Source organism: Ornithorhynchus anatinus, chromosome 10 (assembly GCF_004115215.2).
Source record: "Ornithorhynchus anatinus isolate Pmale09 chromosome 10, mOrnAna1.pri.v4, whole genome shotgun sequence".
In the NCBI taxonomy this organism is placed as follows: Eukaryota; Metazoa; Chordata; class Mammalia; order Monotremata; family Ornithorhynchidae; genus Ornithorhynchus; species Ornithorhynchus anatinus.
In genome coordinates this window covers 6,438,911-6,453,697 of record NC_041737.1, presented here as the reverse complement: position 1 = coordinate 6,453,697, position 14,787 = coordinate 6,438,911, and the positions used below count along the sequence as shown (strand labels likewise).

At 60.9% G+C, this 14,787-nt stretch overlaps 1 protein-coding gene across 4 annotated transcripts in view; it reads right to left on the bottom strand.

Annotated features, from left to right (window-relative positions):
- Positions 1-8,314, bottom strand: part of YTHDC1 (YTH domain containing 1) — a 36,288-nt gene extending 27,974 nt beyond the window's left edge. For 3 of the 4 annotated variants that reach the window (XM_029073221.2, XM_029073222.2, XM_029073224.2), the window contains exon 1: positions 8,133-8,313. In XM_029073221.2, coding sequence (XP_028929054.1) covers positions 8,133-8,160 — 28 coding nt within the window. In that variant the 5' untranslated portion in view covers positions 8,161-8,313. Of the gene's footprint in view, positions 1-8,132 lie in introns of all 4 variants that reach the window. The other variant, XM_039913221.1, reaches the window with a different exon arrangement.
- Positions 8,315-14,787: the final 6,473 nt, after the last annotated feature.

Below are 14,787 nucleotides of genomic sequence, written 5' to 3'. Positions count from 1 at the left end.
CCGAGGAATTCTCGCGCACTCTCCCAAATGAGGCAGCCTGGCCTGGTGGCTAGAACCCAGGCCCGGGAACCAGAAGCACCCGGTCCATTAATCCCACCTCCGCCGCCCGTCTGCCGAGTGACCTCGGGCGAGACGCTCAACTTTTCCGTGCCTCGGTTCCCTCGTCCGCGAAAGGGGGATCGAGACGGTGAGCCCCACGTGGGACGCGGACCGTGTGCGACCCGAACGGCTTCTATCTACCCCGGCGCCCGGCACGGTGCCCGGCACGTGGCAGGCATCTGACGGGCGCCATCTCAAAAACAAAAACGCGCTCCAATACCCCCGGCAGGCGGAATATACGCTCGGAACGATTCCGGACGCGCCGGTCCGCAAAACGGGCGTACCGTCTTCAGCGGAGCGTTTCCGTGTACGCCGACAGGGGAGGGATGGTCGGGTCTGCGGTCCTCGGTGAGCCCCCCCCCCCCCCCCCCGCTCTCCTCACCCCGAGGGCTCACCCTCGATACAGAGAAGCAGCGTGGCGGAGCGGAGGGAGCCCGGGCATCACCGGAACCCGGTTTCGAATCCCCGGCCCCGCCCCTCGTCTGCCGCGTGCCTCCCCGGGCCTCATCTGCAAAGTGACGATTGAGACGGCGAGCCCTAGGTGGGACAGGGGCCGTCTCCGAGCCGATCCCGTACCCACCCCGGCGCTCGCACGGTACCCGCTCATCAGAGACCGCAACCGTTGGCCGGGGGATCGCGGGCAGGTCTGAACCCGATCCCTCGGGTAGGGGAAAACGGGGCCGGCGGCGAAGCCCAGCGGACCCGATCGGTCTCGGCTGGCCGATCGCTTAGTTATAAGGCTCCACCCCGGCCGCCCTCCTCCCCGGAGGCTGAGCCGCACACTCTCGGGGCAACGGCGCCGACTTGGCCACCCTCGCGGGACCGTGGCAGAGCTGTGCCATCTGAGGCAGAGGCCCCCGTGCCAGAGGGGGCTCGGTCTCAATCCCTCGTACCTACCGAGCGCTCGCTGCGTGCAGAGCACGGCACCGAGGGCTGACGGAGCGTATCGATCCGTAACGACGCTCAGGCTGTCCGTCAGGCCCTCCGGGTGCCAGCCACCGTTTCCGGCGCCGGGGCGGACACGAGAGTCGGACACGGTCCCCGTTCCGCGCGGGGCTCCCGGTCTCCGCCCCCGTTCCGCGGGCCGGGGAACCGTGGCCCGGAAGAGCCAAGTGACTCGCCCGAGGTCACGCGGCAGGACCGCGGCGGGGGGCCGGGATTAGAACCCGGGCCCCCCGCTCTAACCGATGCCGCTCGGAGGCGGCGCTACCGCGTCCTCCTTCCGGGGCCTCCGAGGTTTCACCTTTGTACTCCGAAACCCCGGTGACGGTATCCGGGTAATTACTAGAGCGCGCTCTGGGTCCGGCTCAGGTTTCGCCCTGCGGACGTTTGTCGCACTTTCTTAGATTCCGTCTCACCGGGGGCGTATATAATCCGAGTAAAACCGCCGACTGTCGGGAATCGGGCGACCTGGGGCCCGACGACGCCGGCTCTACTAGTGTGACCTTTCTCTGGGCCTCAGTTTCCTCGCCCATAAAAGGGGATCCTGCTGAGTCCCCTGCTTCGCCTCTGAGCCCCGAGTGGGGCGGGGACCGATCACCATCCACCCCGGGGGCTTAGTGCGGCGCGGGGCCCGCGCCGAACGGAGACCAGCGTTGTTCCCCCCAGGGGTAAAATCCCCCGGGGCCCGGATCGTGGCTACCCTTCTGCGGTTCCGAGCACCGAGCACGGCGCTCAATAAATACCACTGGATCACTGAAGAACGGGGTCTCACGGACAGGCCGGCGGTCATTCCCCAAATGACCGTCCCCCGGCCGCGCTCACGGGCGGCTTTCGAAGAGAAGTCGCCCGGCGCACCGCGAGGGTTTAATATCTCCTGACCCCCTCCACGTCAGGCAGCCCACCGCTCTCCCCACCTTCGAAAGCGGGAAGTAGCGTGGCTCAGAGGAAAGAGCACGGGCTCTGGAGGCAGGGGTCATGGGTTCGAATGCCGGCTCGGCCACCTGTCGGCCGGGTGACTCCGGGCGAGTCGCTTAACTTCTCGGCGCCTCAGCGGAAAACGGGGATTCCCCCGTGTCTACCCCGGCGCTTAGAACGGCGCTCGGCCCACGGTAAGCGCTTAACCAATACCAACGTTATTATTACTCGGAGCCCTCCCCCAGATCACACCTCCTCCCAGAGGCCCTCCCCGACCAACCCCTCCGTCGCTCCGAAGCGCTTCGACCCTCACCCCGCCCGCTCCGCCCTCACATACGCAACTTTATACTCCGCCGTCTTCCCGACCCGAAACGGATTTTAATGCCCGTCTCCCCTTCTACGCCGTAAACTCCCTGTGGGCGCCCGGTAAGCTTTCCAACTTGACTGTACTGCATTCATGGTCGTCCGCCGCTGTACCGTACTCTCCCAAGCGCTCCATAGAGTCCTCTAATGATCACCGTCATAACGTCGGTATCCGTTAAGCGCCTCCTACGTGCCGAGCACCGTCCTAGGCGCCGGGGGAGACACGGGGGAGTCGGGTCCCACGCGGGGCTCACGGTCTTCATCCCCGTTTTCCAGAGGAGGTGACCGAGGCCCAGAGAAGTTCAGCGACTTGCCCGAGGTCGGTATCTGTTAAGCGCTCACTACGTGCCGAGCACCGTTCTGAGCGCCGGGGGGGGGGGGATACGGGGTCATCGGGTCGTCCCACGTGAGGCTCACGGTCAATCCCCGTTTTACGGAGGAGGGAACCGAGGCACGGAGAAGCGAAGTGCCTCGCCCGCCGTCGACGAGCGGCGGAGCCGGGATGCGAACCCGTGACCTCCGACTCCCGAGCCCGGGCTCTCTCCACTGAGCCACGCTGCTTCTCGAGCCTCACCGTGGGCAGCGAATCCCGATCACCCCGTTGGTACCGTACTCTCCCGAGCGCTTACTAAGAATAATGCCGGAGGTTTTAAGCACTCGCCCCGCGCCGAACCCCGAGGTGGAGACAAATCGAGCGGGTCGGACCCCGCTCCCGCCCCGCGGGGGGGCTCGCGCCGTCAGCCCCCGTTTTACAGATGAGGGAACCGAGGCCCCGGGAAGTTCGGTGACTCGCCCCAGGTCGCCGCGGACCGGGCGGAGCCGGACTCAGAACCCGGGACCCGTCGACCCCCAGGCCCACGCTCCATCCGCTGAGCCGCCCCGCTTCTAAACCGCGCCGCCCCTCCGTTCCGCACGCGGGAGGCTCCCGGTAAATACGGAACCCATCGATTGGCTTCGCCAGGCGGCTCTCGATCGACGCCCCCGAGGGATTCGGGGGGGGGGAGTGGGGGGGGGGGCGCGACGCGGCCGGCCGGCGAGAGCGCGGAAATGGGAGACGGGGACCCCGAGTCCTAGCCCCGGCCCTGCCCTTCGCCTGCCGCCCGCGGACAGGTCACCCGACCTCCCCCGCGGCTCAGTTTCCTCTTCCGTTTAATGAGGATCCCTCGCGCCTCGTGAGCCCCCCGGGGGGGGGGGGGGCCCCCGCAACCGCCCCTACCGCTGCGTCGAATCCGGTGCTCGGCACACGGCCGAGCAGGAGAGGCCCACGACGGGATGGGCCCTCGAGTGCCCCGGCGATTACCACGCGGCCCACAGACGGCCCGGCCCCGGTGGAAAAGGCGGGGCCCGGGAGTCGGAGGACCCGGGATCCGATTCCGGCTCCGCCACCGGTCTGCCCCGTGACCCGGGGCGAGTCTCCGCGCCTCGGTTACCCCATCCGGGAAACGGGGATGAAATCCTTCTCCCACCGACACCAAGCAGCAAGAACAATAATAACGTCGGTATCCGTTAAGCGCCCACTCTGTGCCGAGCGCCGTTCCGAGCGCCGGGGTGGACGCGGGGGAATCGGGTCGTCCCACGCGGGGCTCGCGGTCTTCATCCCCATTCGACGGATGAGGGAACCGAGGCCCAGGGAAGCGAAGCGACTCGCCCACGGCCACGCAGCCGACGAGTGGCCGGGCCGGGATTCGAACTCAGGAGCCCCGACTCCAAAGCCCGTGCTCTTTCCACCGAGCCACGCTGCTTCTCCATCCCCCTCCCAGCGACTCGGACCGGGAGCCCTACGAGGGACGGGGATTACGTCCGACCCGGTTATCTCCTATCTCGTCCAGAATTTAATCCAGTCCCCCCCAACGCCGTGAACACTGAACACGGACCAACGGAAATAAAAAAAAGGGCCGGGATCGGGAGGAGGCCGGCCGGGCCGAGACACGGGAAACGCAGCCGACCCCGCCCCGTCGGTCCGTCCCCCTCGTGACGGTCACGGCATTCGTCGATAGTAATGTCGGCATCCGTTAAGCGCTTACTATGTGCAGGGCACCGTTCTAAGCGCCGGGGGAGATGCAGGGTCACCGGGTCGTGTCGCGTGGGGCTCAGAGTTCATCCCCGTTTTACAGACGAGGTCACCGAGGCCCAGGGAAGTGAAGGGACCTGCCCATAGGCGCTCACCACGTGCCCAGGCACCGCACTGGCCCGGAACTCCGGGCGGGAGCCCCGTTTTAGACCGTGAGCCCGTTGTTGGGCCGGGATTGTCTCTGTCGCCCAACTGCACATTCCAAGCGCTCAGTACAGCGCTCTGCACACGACAGGCGCTCAATAAATACGCCCGAATGAATGAATGAATGAATGGGCGGGGGCGGGCAGACCAGAAGCAGTCGCATTCTCCCCCCGCACCACAATCCCCTCGGCTACATTTTCAATCGTATTTACTGAGCGCTTACCGTGTGCAGAGCACTGTACTAAGCCATCGGAGAGTACAATACAGCCATAAAGAGAGACAATCCCTGCCCACAACGGGCTCACGGCCCTGGGGGGGGGGAGACGGACGGCAATACGGAAAACCACGAATCAATAGAAATAAATAGAATTATAGATATAAACGCGAGTTCGGGGGGGGGGGGAGCGTTCGTTCATTCATTCAATAGTATTTACCGAGCGCTCACTATGCGCAGAGCACTGTACTAAGCGCTTGGAATGGACACATCGGAAACGGAAGCAGCGCAGTCCCTCCCGACGCCCCGGTCCGGACGCCAGCAGAGCCCCCGAAGCAGCGTGGATTAGTGGAAAGGGCCCGGGCCCGGGAGTCAGAGGACGTGGGTTCTAATCCTGCCTCCGCCACTTAATAATAATGACGACGTTGGTATCTGTTAAGCGCTTACTATGTGCAGAGCACCGTTCTAAGCGCTGGGGGAGATACAAGGTAATCAGGCTGTCCCACGTGAGGCTCCCGGTTAATCCCCGTTTTACGGACGAGGGAACTGAGGCACCGAGAAGCGAAGCGACTCGCCCACAGTCCCCCAGCTGACGGGTGGCCGAGCGGGGATTCGAACCCATGACCTCTGACTCCCCAGCCCGTGCCCTTTCCACTGAGCCACGCTGCTTCTCTGTATTTGTTAAGCGCTTACTACGTGCAGCGCGCCGTTCCAAGCGCCGGGGTAGACACGGGGGAATCGGGTCGTCCCACGCGGGGCTCACGGTCTTCATCCCCATTTTCCAGATGAGGGAACTGAGGCCCAGTGACGTGACCCGCCCACAGTCACACAGCCGACGAGCGGCAGAGCCGGGATCCGAACCCCGTGGCCCGTGACTCCGGAGCCCGGGCTCTCCCCTCTCGGCTTCCCTTCGTCCCTTCCCCGCTGCGTGACCTCGGGCAGGCCGCCTGACCCCTCTGGGCCTCGGCTCCCTCATCCGGAAAACGGGGATGGGGACGGCGAGCCCCGGGCGGGACAACCCGACGACCCTCCCTCCATCCCGGCGCTCAGAACAGGGCTTGGCCCGTAGCGCACGCTCGACGAGAAACCCTAATCGTCACGAGGGACGAGGAAGGGGTCCGACCCCGTCGGGCGCTTGGGGCAGTGCCCGGCCCGCCGCGGGCGCCCCACGGCTACCTCGCCGGACGGGCCCAAGAGACGCCGGGCGGGGCCCGGAGGGACGGGGACCCGGAGGGTGGCTGCGTCTCCGAGGGGCAGGGGGGCTGGGCCGAAAGATCCCGCGCCCGGGGGTCACGGGCGGTGGGTTCGAATCCCGGCGGCGCCGCCTGTCAGCTGGGTGACCTCGGGCCCGCTCTGTGCCTCGGTGACCTCGTCTGGAAAACGGGGATGAAGCCCGGGAGCCCCACCTGGGACAACCTGGGTACCCTCTATCTACCCCAGTGCTTAGAACGGTCTATCATCACCATCATCATCATCTTAATGATAATAATAACATTAACGTCGGTATCCGGTAAGCGCCCACTCTGTGCCGAGCGCCGTTCCGAGCGCCGGGGTGGACGCGGGGGAATCGGGTCGTCCCCCGTGGGGCTCGCGGCCTTCATCCCCGTTTCCCAGATGAGGGAACCGAGGCACCGGGCAGCGAAGTGGCTCGCCCCGAGTCACCCGGCCGACGAGCGGCCGGGCCGGGATTCGAACCCGTGACGCCCGACTCCCCAGCCCGGGCTCCTTCCACTGCGCCGCGCCGCTTCTCTACCACGTGGGGATGCGGCCGGGGATCCCACGTGGGCCGACCCGATCATCTCGTATTCATTCAACCGGATTCACCGAGCGCTTACTCTGTGCGGGGCACCGCACTGAGCGCTTGGAATGGCCGACGAGGCACCAGACGGAGACCGTCGTCCGTTCACTCGTTCAACGGGATCCATCGAGCGCTTACTACGTGCCGGGCACCGTACTAAGCGCTCGGAACGGACGATTCGGCAACAGACAGAGGCCGTCCCCGCCCAAGGACGGGCTCACAGTCTAATCCCCCGCAGAGCTCGGAGTGTTTGGCACATAGTGAGCGCTTCGCAAACGCCACCATTTTGTTATTATTTGGGGGGGGGCAGCGGGGGGGGGAGGCTGCAAGCTCGGGGTGGGGGGGGGTGGATTGGGCTCCCCGAGGAGGAGACCAGCTCCGAGGCCATGGGTTCGAATCCCGGCTCTGCCCCTTGTCAGCCGTGGGACCGGTCACTTCGCTTCTCTGGGCCTCGGGGATCTCATCCGGAAAATGGGGATGAAGACCGGGAGCCTCGGGTGGGACGGCCCGATTATCCTGCATCTACCCCAGCGCTGAGAACAGGGCTCTGCCCAAAGTAAGTGCTTAATACCGATGTTATCATTATTCTCTGTGGCTCAGTGACCTTATCTGTAAAATGGGGATTAACCGTGGGCCTCACGGGGGGGACGACCCGATGTCCCTTTAGAGAAGCGGCTCAGCGGCGAGAGCCCGGGCTTGGGAGTCGGAGGTCACGGGTTCGAATCCCAGCTCCATCTGTCAGCTGGGTGACTCTGAGCAAGTCACTTGACTTCTCTGGGCCTCAGTTCCCTCATCTGGAAAACGGGGATGAAGACCGGGAGCCCCGCGGGGGACGACCCGATGACCCCGCATCTACCCCAGCGCTTAGCACGGTGCTCTGCACATCGTAAGCGCTTAAATACCAACATTATTATTATTATTATTGTTCTCGGGGCCTCAGTGACCTCATCTGTAAAATGGGGATGAAGACCGGGAGCCCCACGTGGGACCACCCGATGACCCCGGATCTCCCCCAGCGCTTAGCACGGTGCTCTGCACATCGTAAGCGCTTAAATACCAACATTATTATTATTATTGTCCTCGGGGCCTCAGTGACCTCATCTGTAAAATGGGGATGAAGACCGGGAGCCCCACGTGGGACCACCCGATGACCCCGTCTCTCCCCCAGCGCTCAGCACGGTGCTCGGCCCCTGGGGAGCGCTCAACAAATACCAACATCATCATTATTGTTCTTCTCTGGGCCTCAGTGCCCTCATCTGCAAAACGGGCCTGGGAGCCTCCCGTGGGACGACCCCGTCTCTCCCCCAGCGCTCAGCACAGCGCCGGGCGCCTAGGGAGCGCTTAAGCAATCGCCAAAGGACGATGTGGGGCTGCCCCCCTTGCTTCTTCCCTTTGCCCCGGGGCCCGCCCGGGCTGGCGGAGCAGAAAGTGGAGGAGGAGGAGGAGGAAGAGGAGGAAGAAGAGGAGGAGGAGGAGGAGGCCTCCGCTGTGCGGGCGGAGCAAATGTGGCGGCCCCGCAGAGCAGCGCAGAGCAGCGCAGCGCAGCGCAGAACGAGGCGGCGTTCCCGGCCCCGCGGGCCTCCCACCTTTGTCCTCCCGGCTGTCTGCCGCCATGGCTCCCTCTGTGCCTCGGGCCTTGGCCCCCGGGCCGCGGGTCTGGGGTCCTCGACGGGGCTTCGGCTCCTGAGGCGGCGGCGACGGCGGCGGCGGCCGCGGCGGCAAAATGGAGTCCGTCTTCCCTGGTCCGGCCCGTCCCCCTCCCAGCAGGCCTTGCGCCGTTCGGCCTCCGGCCCGACCCGACCCGGCCCGGCCCGACGTCGGCGCACGTCACAGTGCCGGCCTCGGGAGGAGGGGGGGGGGGCGGAAGGGGGGGGGGGGAAGGGGCCCGCCGTGACGGCATCGCGCACGCGCGTCCCCCGCCGCGCGCGACGCAGCGCCCGACGCTCGGGCCGCCATGTTGGCTGAGGGCGGCCCGTCCTTCCGCCCTCGGGCGCCGCGCTGCTGGGCCCCGATCGGGCAGTCGGTCGGTCGGTCGGTCGGTCCGTCCGTCCGTCCGTCCGTCCGTCCTTCGGTCGTTCGTTCAGTCAGTCAGTCAGTCAGTCAGTCAGTCAGTCAGTCAGTCAGTCAGTCATTCGTTCCTCAGTCATTCATTCAGTCAGTCAGTCAGTCTTAAGTTCATTCAGTCAGTCAGTCTTCCATCCATGCATTCATCCATTCATTCTGTCAATCATTCATTCTGTCATCCATCCATCCATCCATCCATCCATCCATCCATCCATCCATCCATCCATCCATCCATCCATCCATCCATCCATCCATCCATCCATCCAACCATCCATCCATCCATCCATCCATCCTACCAGTCATTCATTCTACCAGTCATTCATTCATTCTACCAGTCATTCATTCATCAATCCATCCATTCATTTAGTCATTCATCCATTCATTCATTCTACCAGTCATTCATTCATCCATCCATTCATTCATTCTACGAGTCATTCTTTCATCCATTCATTCAGTCATTCATCCATTCATTCATTCTACCAGTCATTCTTTCATCCATTCATTCAGTCATTCATCCATTCATTCATTCTACCAGTCATTCATTCATCCATCCATTCATTCATTCTACGAGTCATTCTTTCATCCATTCATTCAGTCATTCATCCATTCATTCATTCTACCAGTCATTCATTCATTCATCCATCCATTCGTTCATTCACTCTACCAGTCATTCATTCATCCATCCATCCATCCATCCATCCATCCATCCATCCATCCATCCATCCATCCATCCATCCAGGCAGTCAGTCAGTCAGTCAGTCGTACTTACTGAGTGCCACCTGCCAGCTGGGTGCTGCCCTTGGCTTTGGGGAAAGTACAACAGTGATAATTACAGTTTGTGTTCAGTGCCTACTAGGTGCAAACACTGTTCCAAACCTAGTAGGCACCAAACACTGTTCCAAGCACTGGGGTAATAAGGATGATGATGATGATGATGATGATGGTGGTGGCATTTGTTAAGCGCTCACTATGTGCCAAGCACTGTTCTAAGCACCGGGGAGGATGCAAGGAGATCGGTTTGTCGCACGTGGGGCTCACGGTCTCCATCCCCATTTTGATGATGATAACGCTGATGATGATATCTGTTAACCGCTTACCATGTGTCAAGCACTGTTCTAAGCACTGGGGAGGATCCAAGGTGATCAGGTTGTCCCCCGTGGGGCTCACGGTCTTCATCCCCATTCTACGGATGAGGTCACGGAGGCACAGAGCGGTGAAGTGACTTGCCCAAAGTCACACTGCTGACAAGCGGCTGAATGGGGAGTAGAACCCATGACCTCTGCCCCCGAGCCCGTGCTCTTTCCACTGAGCCGATCAGGTTGTCCCACGTGAGGCTCACGCTTTTAATCCCCGGTTTACAGATGAGGTCACTGAGGCACAGAGAAGTGAAACGACTTGCCCAAAGTCACCCGACGGACAGGTCGGGTCTAATCTCCCCCGATCAGACCGTGCGCCCGTCAAACGGCAGGGACCGTCTCTATCTGTCACCTATTTGTCCTTTCCAAGCGCTTAGTACAGTGCTCTGCACATAGTAAACGCTCAATAAATACTACCGAAGGAATGAAGGCAAGGTGGCAGAGCCGGGATCGGAACCCGCCTCCTCCGCCACCCAAGCCCACCACGCTCTTTCCCCTAAGCCGCGCCGCTCCCAATAACACTCCGAGGGCTAGTCCAGTGCTCTGCACGTAGTAAGCGCTCAAGAAATACTAATGAACGAATGAATGAACGAACGAACGAAAGACCATCCCAGCCCAAAACGAGCTCTCGGTCCTGAGGGAGGGGGGGAAAGACATCAGTAAAGATGAACGGACGTCACTCGGAATAAATTAGTTGACGGACAGATACTTAAGGACGGTGGTGGGGGAGGGAAAGGGGGAAGAGCAAAGGGATCGAGGCAGGGCGACGCAGAAGGGAGTGGGAGATGGGGAAAAGTGGGGCTTAGGCTGGGAAGGCCTCTTGGAGGAGGTGGGCCCTCAATAATAATGATGGCGGTATTTGTTAAGCGCCTACTATGTGCCGAGCACTGTTCCAAGCGCTGGGGTAGATACAGGGTCATCGGTTTGTCCCACGTGAGCCTCACAGGCTTCATCCCCATTTTACGGATGAGGGAACTGAGGCAGAGAGAAGCAAAGCGACTCGCCCACGGTCACCCAGCTGACAAGGGCCGGAGCCGGGATTCGAACCCGTGACCTCCGACTCCCAAGCCCGGGCTCTTTCCACTGAGCCACTGAAGACGGGGAGAGTCACTGGCTGTCGGATTTGAGGGTGGGAGGCCGTTCCAGGCCGGTCAAGACGTGGTAAAATCTACCGTGAGCCCCCCGTGGGCCACCGATCTTGCTTCCAGCCACCCCGCCGCTTAGTACAGTTCCCGACACACAGTAAACGCTTAACAAATACCACAGTCATTATCCTTGTTGTCATTACGAAGGCAAAATGACCCACAGCGAAGATCTGCGATGTAGGCAATTTCCTAGCACTGGAACCCGAGTTCACTTGAGTTCCGCCTTGCTGGGTGGGACGCGTGAGGACAAGGAACCGATCGGTCGTATTTCTTGAGCGCTTACGGCGTGCAGACCTCTGTACTAAGCTCTTCAGAGGGGGCGACCACGACGGGGATTGTCTCAGTCTGCTGCCGGGTCGTCCATTCCAAGCGCTTGGTGCAGTGCTCTGCGCGTAGTCAGCGCTCAATAAATACCACGGAAGGAACGGTGTGACCGACCTCTTCCCCGCCTACGACGAGTTTAGAGTCCAGGAAGGGAGGCACGCATTAATATAAATAAATAAATTACGGTATACGTACGCGAGTGCGGGGGGCTTCATTCATTCAACGGTATTTAGCGAGCGCTTACTCTGCGCAGAGCGCTGGACTAAGCGCTCGGAACGGACAATTCGGCAACAGACGGAGACGGTCCCTGCCCGGTGACGGGCTCACGGCCCGATCGGGGGAGAGAGACGGACAGGAACAAGACGACGTAACGACGACGAATAGAGTCGGGGTTAAGTAGAATCAACCGCCACCTGTCTGTCGGGTGACTCCGGGCGAGTCGTTTCACTTCTCTGTGCCTCAGCGACCTCATCCGTAAACTGGGGATTAAAAGCGCGAGCCCCGCGTGCGACGACCCGATCGGCGTGGCCCAGTGGAAAGGGCCCGGGCTGGGGAGTCGGGGGTCACGGGTTCTGATCCCCGTTCAGCTGCCTGTTGGCCGGGAGTGAATAAAGGGAGCCAGTCAGGCGACGCGGAAGGAAGCGGGAGAAAGGGAAGGAGGGCTCAGTCAGGGAAGGCCTCTTGGAGGAGATGGGCCCTCGATAAAGCTTCGATGGGCGGGGGGGGGGGGGGGAGTCATCGTCGGACACGGGGCGGGAGGGCGGTGCGGGCCAAAGGCCGGACGCGGGCAGGACGTCGCCGATACGGTAGATGAGATCGAAGTACGGCGAGGAGGCTGGCGGTAGAGGAGCGCAGCGTGCGGGGAAGGTTGTAGTAGGAGAGTAGTGAGGCGAGGCTAGGCGACGCTGCTTTCAAGTCGATGGTTTGGTGTCCACCCCCTTGATTCTATTCACTGCTCTTGTTTTTGTCCATCCGTCTCCCCCGATTAGACCGCGAGCCCGTCGACGGGCGGGGGTCGTCTCCGTCTGTTGCCCAATTGTCCTATTGCAAGCGCTTAGTACAGCGCTCTGCGCGTAGTAAGCTCTCAATCGAATGAATCGGATGCGGAGGTGGAGGGGCAACCCCTGGAGATTCTTAAGGAGTGGGGAAACATAGACTGTAGAAAATCGATCCGGTTAATAACGATAATGACGATAATGATGTTGGTATTTATGAAGCCGCTTACTATGTGCAGAGCGCTGTTCTAAGCGCTGGGGTAGATACAGGGCACTGTTGAATGAGTGAAGGAATAATCCCAACTCCGCCGCTTGCCTGCTCTGAGATCTCGTGCAAGTCACCTAACTTCCCTGTGCCTCGTTTTCCCCATCTGTGAAATGGGAGGTGAGCACCCGTCCTTTCCACTCCGTAGACGGACCCGGTGCCTGACCCGGTTGAGTCGTCTCCCCTTCTGAACGAAAACTCACCGTGGGCAGGGACCGGGCCAACCAACCCCTATCACGCCGTGGTCTTCCCAGTGCTCCGCGCTCCGGAAAAGCCATCGGCTGAGCGATCGGTCGATTGATCCACCCACGCTTAGTACAGTTCTCTGCACGTAGTCGTGGCTCAGCGGAACGAGCCCGGGCTTTGGGGTCGGAGGTCACGGGTTCGAATCCCGGCCCGGCCACCGGTCAGCTGTGTCACTGTGGGCAGGTCGCTTCGCTCCTCTGTGCCTCAGTTACCTCATCTGTAAAACGGGGATGAAGACCGTGAGCCCACGTGGGACGACCCGATCCCCTTGTGTCTACCCCGGCGCTCAGAACGGGGCTCTGCCCAGAGTAAGCGCTTCACAGATACCGACGTTATTACCGTCACTGAGCAAACACCGCCATCACCAAAGCCTCGGTAGGACTTTAGCCCGGTACTTTCCGTTCGTCCCAGCTAACTGGGACGGCAGCGTTCTGCGTTTGATAGCCCTGCGCTGCCGAGAGACATCTCCGGGGAGGAGGCTAATGGCCGCTCCCGGGTATCCGTGAAGTTTGAATTCACGGAGAAACGACCTGCAACTCCGGGAAAATTAGCGCGGGGCTAGACCTGTCTAGCTGTGGGTCAGGCCCTCTCCGTGTTTATACCCCCGCCGTCTTCTCCCCTCACCACTTCCAACTCCCTGCCGTCCGCCTCCTCTTTTTTCCGACGCCCTCCTCGTCTTTCTTTGCCCCCCTTCCCCCCACATCTGCTCCTGTTGGGCCGGGTGCGCCCCAATTTCCTCGGATCCACCCCGGTGCTCCGTACGGTCCCCGCCACCGCGTAAGCGCCGAACAGATACCGCCGATGATAACATCATCGCTGCTCGGTCGGGCAGTCGAGATATTCATTGAATACGAAAGTCATTTACTCATGTGTGCACGGCACCGTACCGGGAGCACGGGAGAGCCCACTAAAAATAGCAGATAATAATAATGATAGTGATGATGTTGGTATCTGTTGAGCGCTCACTACGTGCGGAGCGCTGTTCTAAGCGCCGGGGGAGACACGGATAGGAGAGGAGTTGATGATCAGGTGTGGGGAGATGGGCTCCCGGCCGGCCCTTAGGAAGTGCTTAACAAGTACCCCCCAAAAAAAATAAAATTTACCTAGAGATGCGCACCTCGATGCGACTGGGGAGGCGATGGGACTGTACAGATCCTAAAATGGTAGGGAGGGAGAGGAGAGGCTGCCATTAAACCAGGTGGAGTAACTGGGCCCATGGTAAATGAAACGATAACTGTGCCATTTATACTGTTGTACTTATTATACTGTACTCTCCCAAGTTCTGCACACGGTAAGCGCTCGATAAACACGATCGATTAATACGATCGACTGATACGTTCAGTGCTTACTGTGTGTCAAGGGTTGTGCGAAGTTGATAATAATTGCAGCATTTGTTAAGAGCCTACTATGTGCCAGGCACAGTTCTGAGCGCTGGGGCGGATGCAAGATAATCAGTTTGGACACAGTCCCCGTCCCACCCGCGGCTCACAGTCTCAATCCCCATTTTCCAGGCGAGGGCCCGGAGAAGCGCAGTGACTCGGCCAAGGTCACCCAGCAGACGAGCGGCAGGCAAATCGCTTAACTTCTCCGGGCCTCAGTTACCCCATCTGTAAAATATTATGATGATTATTAAGCGCTGCGTCCGACCAGGTGACCTTCTGTGTTCCCCAGGGCGGAGAAGGGTGCCTGGAACGTAGTAAGCGCTTCACAGATATCATTTGAAAAATACCATCGATTGTTCGATTCTGGCATGAGGGTTTGAAACCGAAAACCGGTTTCACTAGGTGGTTGGAAAAGGCGGGAGGCAGCTGGTCCCGTCGTTAATTGAACACCCACTCCAGAGTAAACGAGACAACATCCAGTCCTCCTCACCCCAGAGACTAAACGGGAAGATCTGCTACTTTGACCCGTAGGTGGGGAGTTACGGAGATAAAGAATCCAGAGAGGAGGGATTTAGGAAGGAGGTTGGGAAACAAGGCTACTTTCTCTTTCAAAGACTGACCACGTAGCTGTTAACTCGTTCTTCTCTTTCATTCCCAACGCGGACGGTTTGGAAAGAATAATAA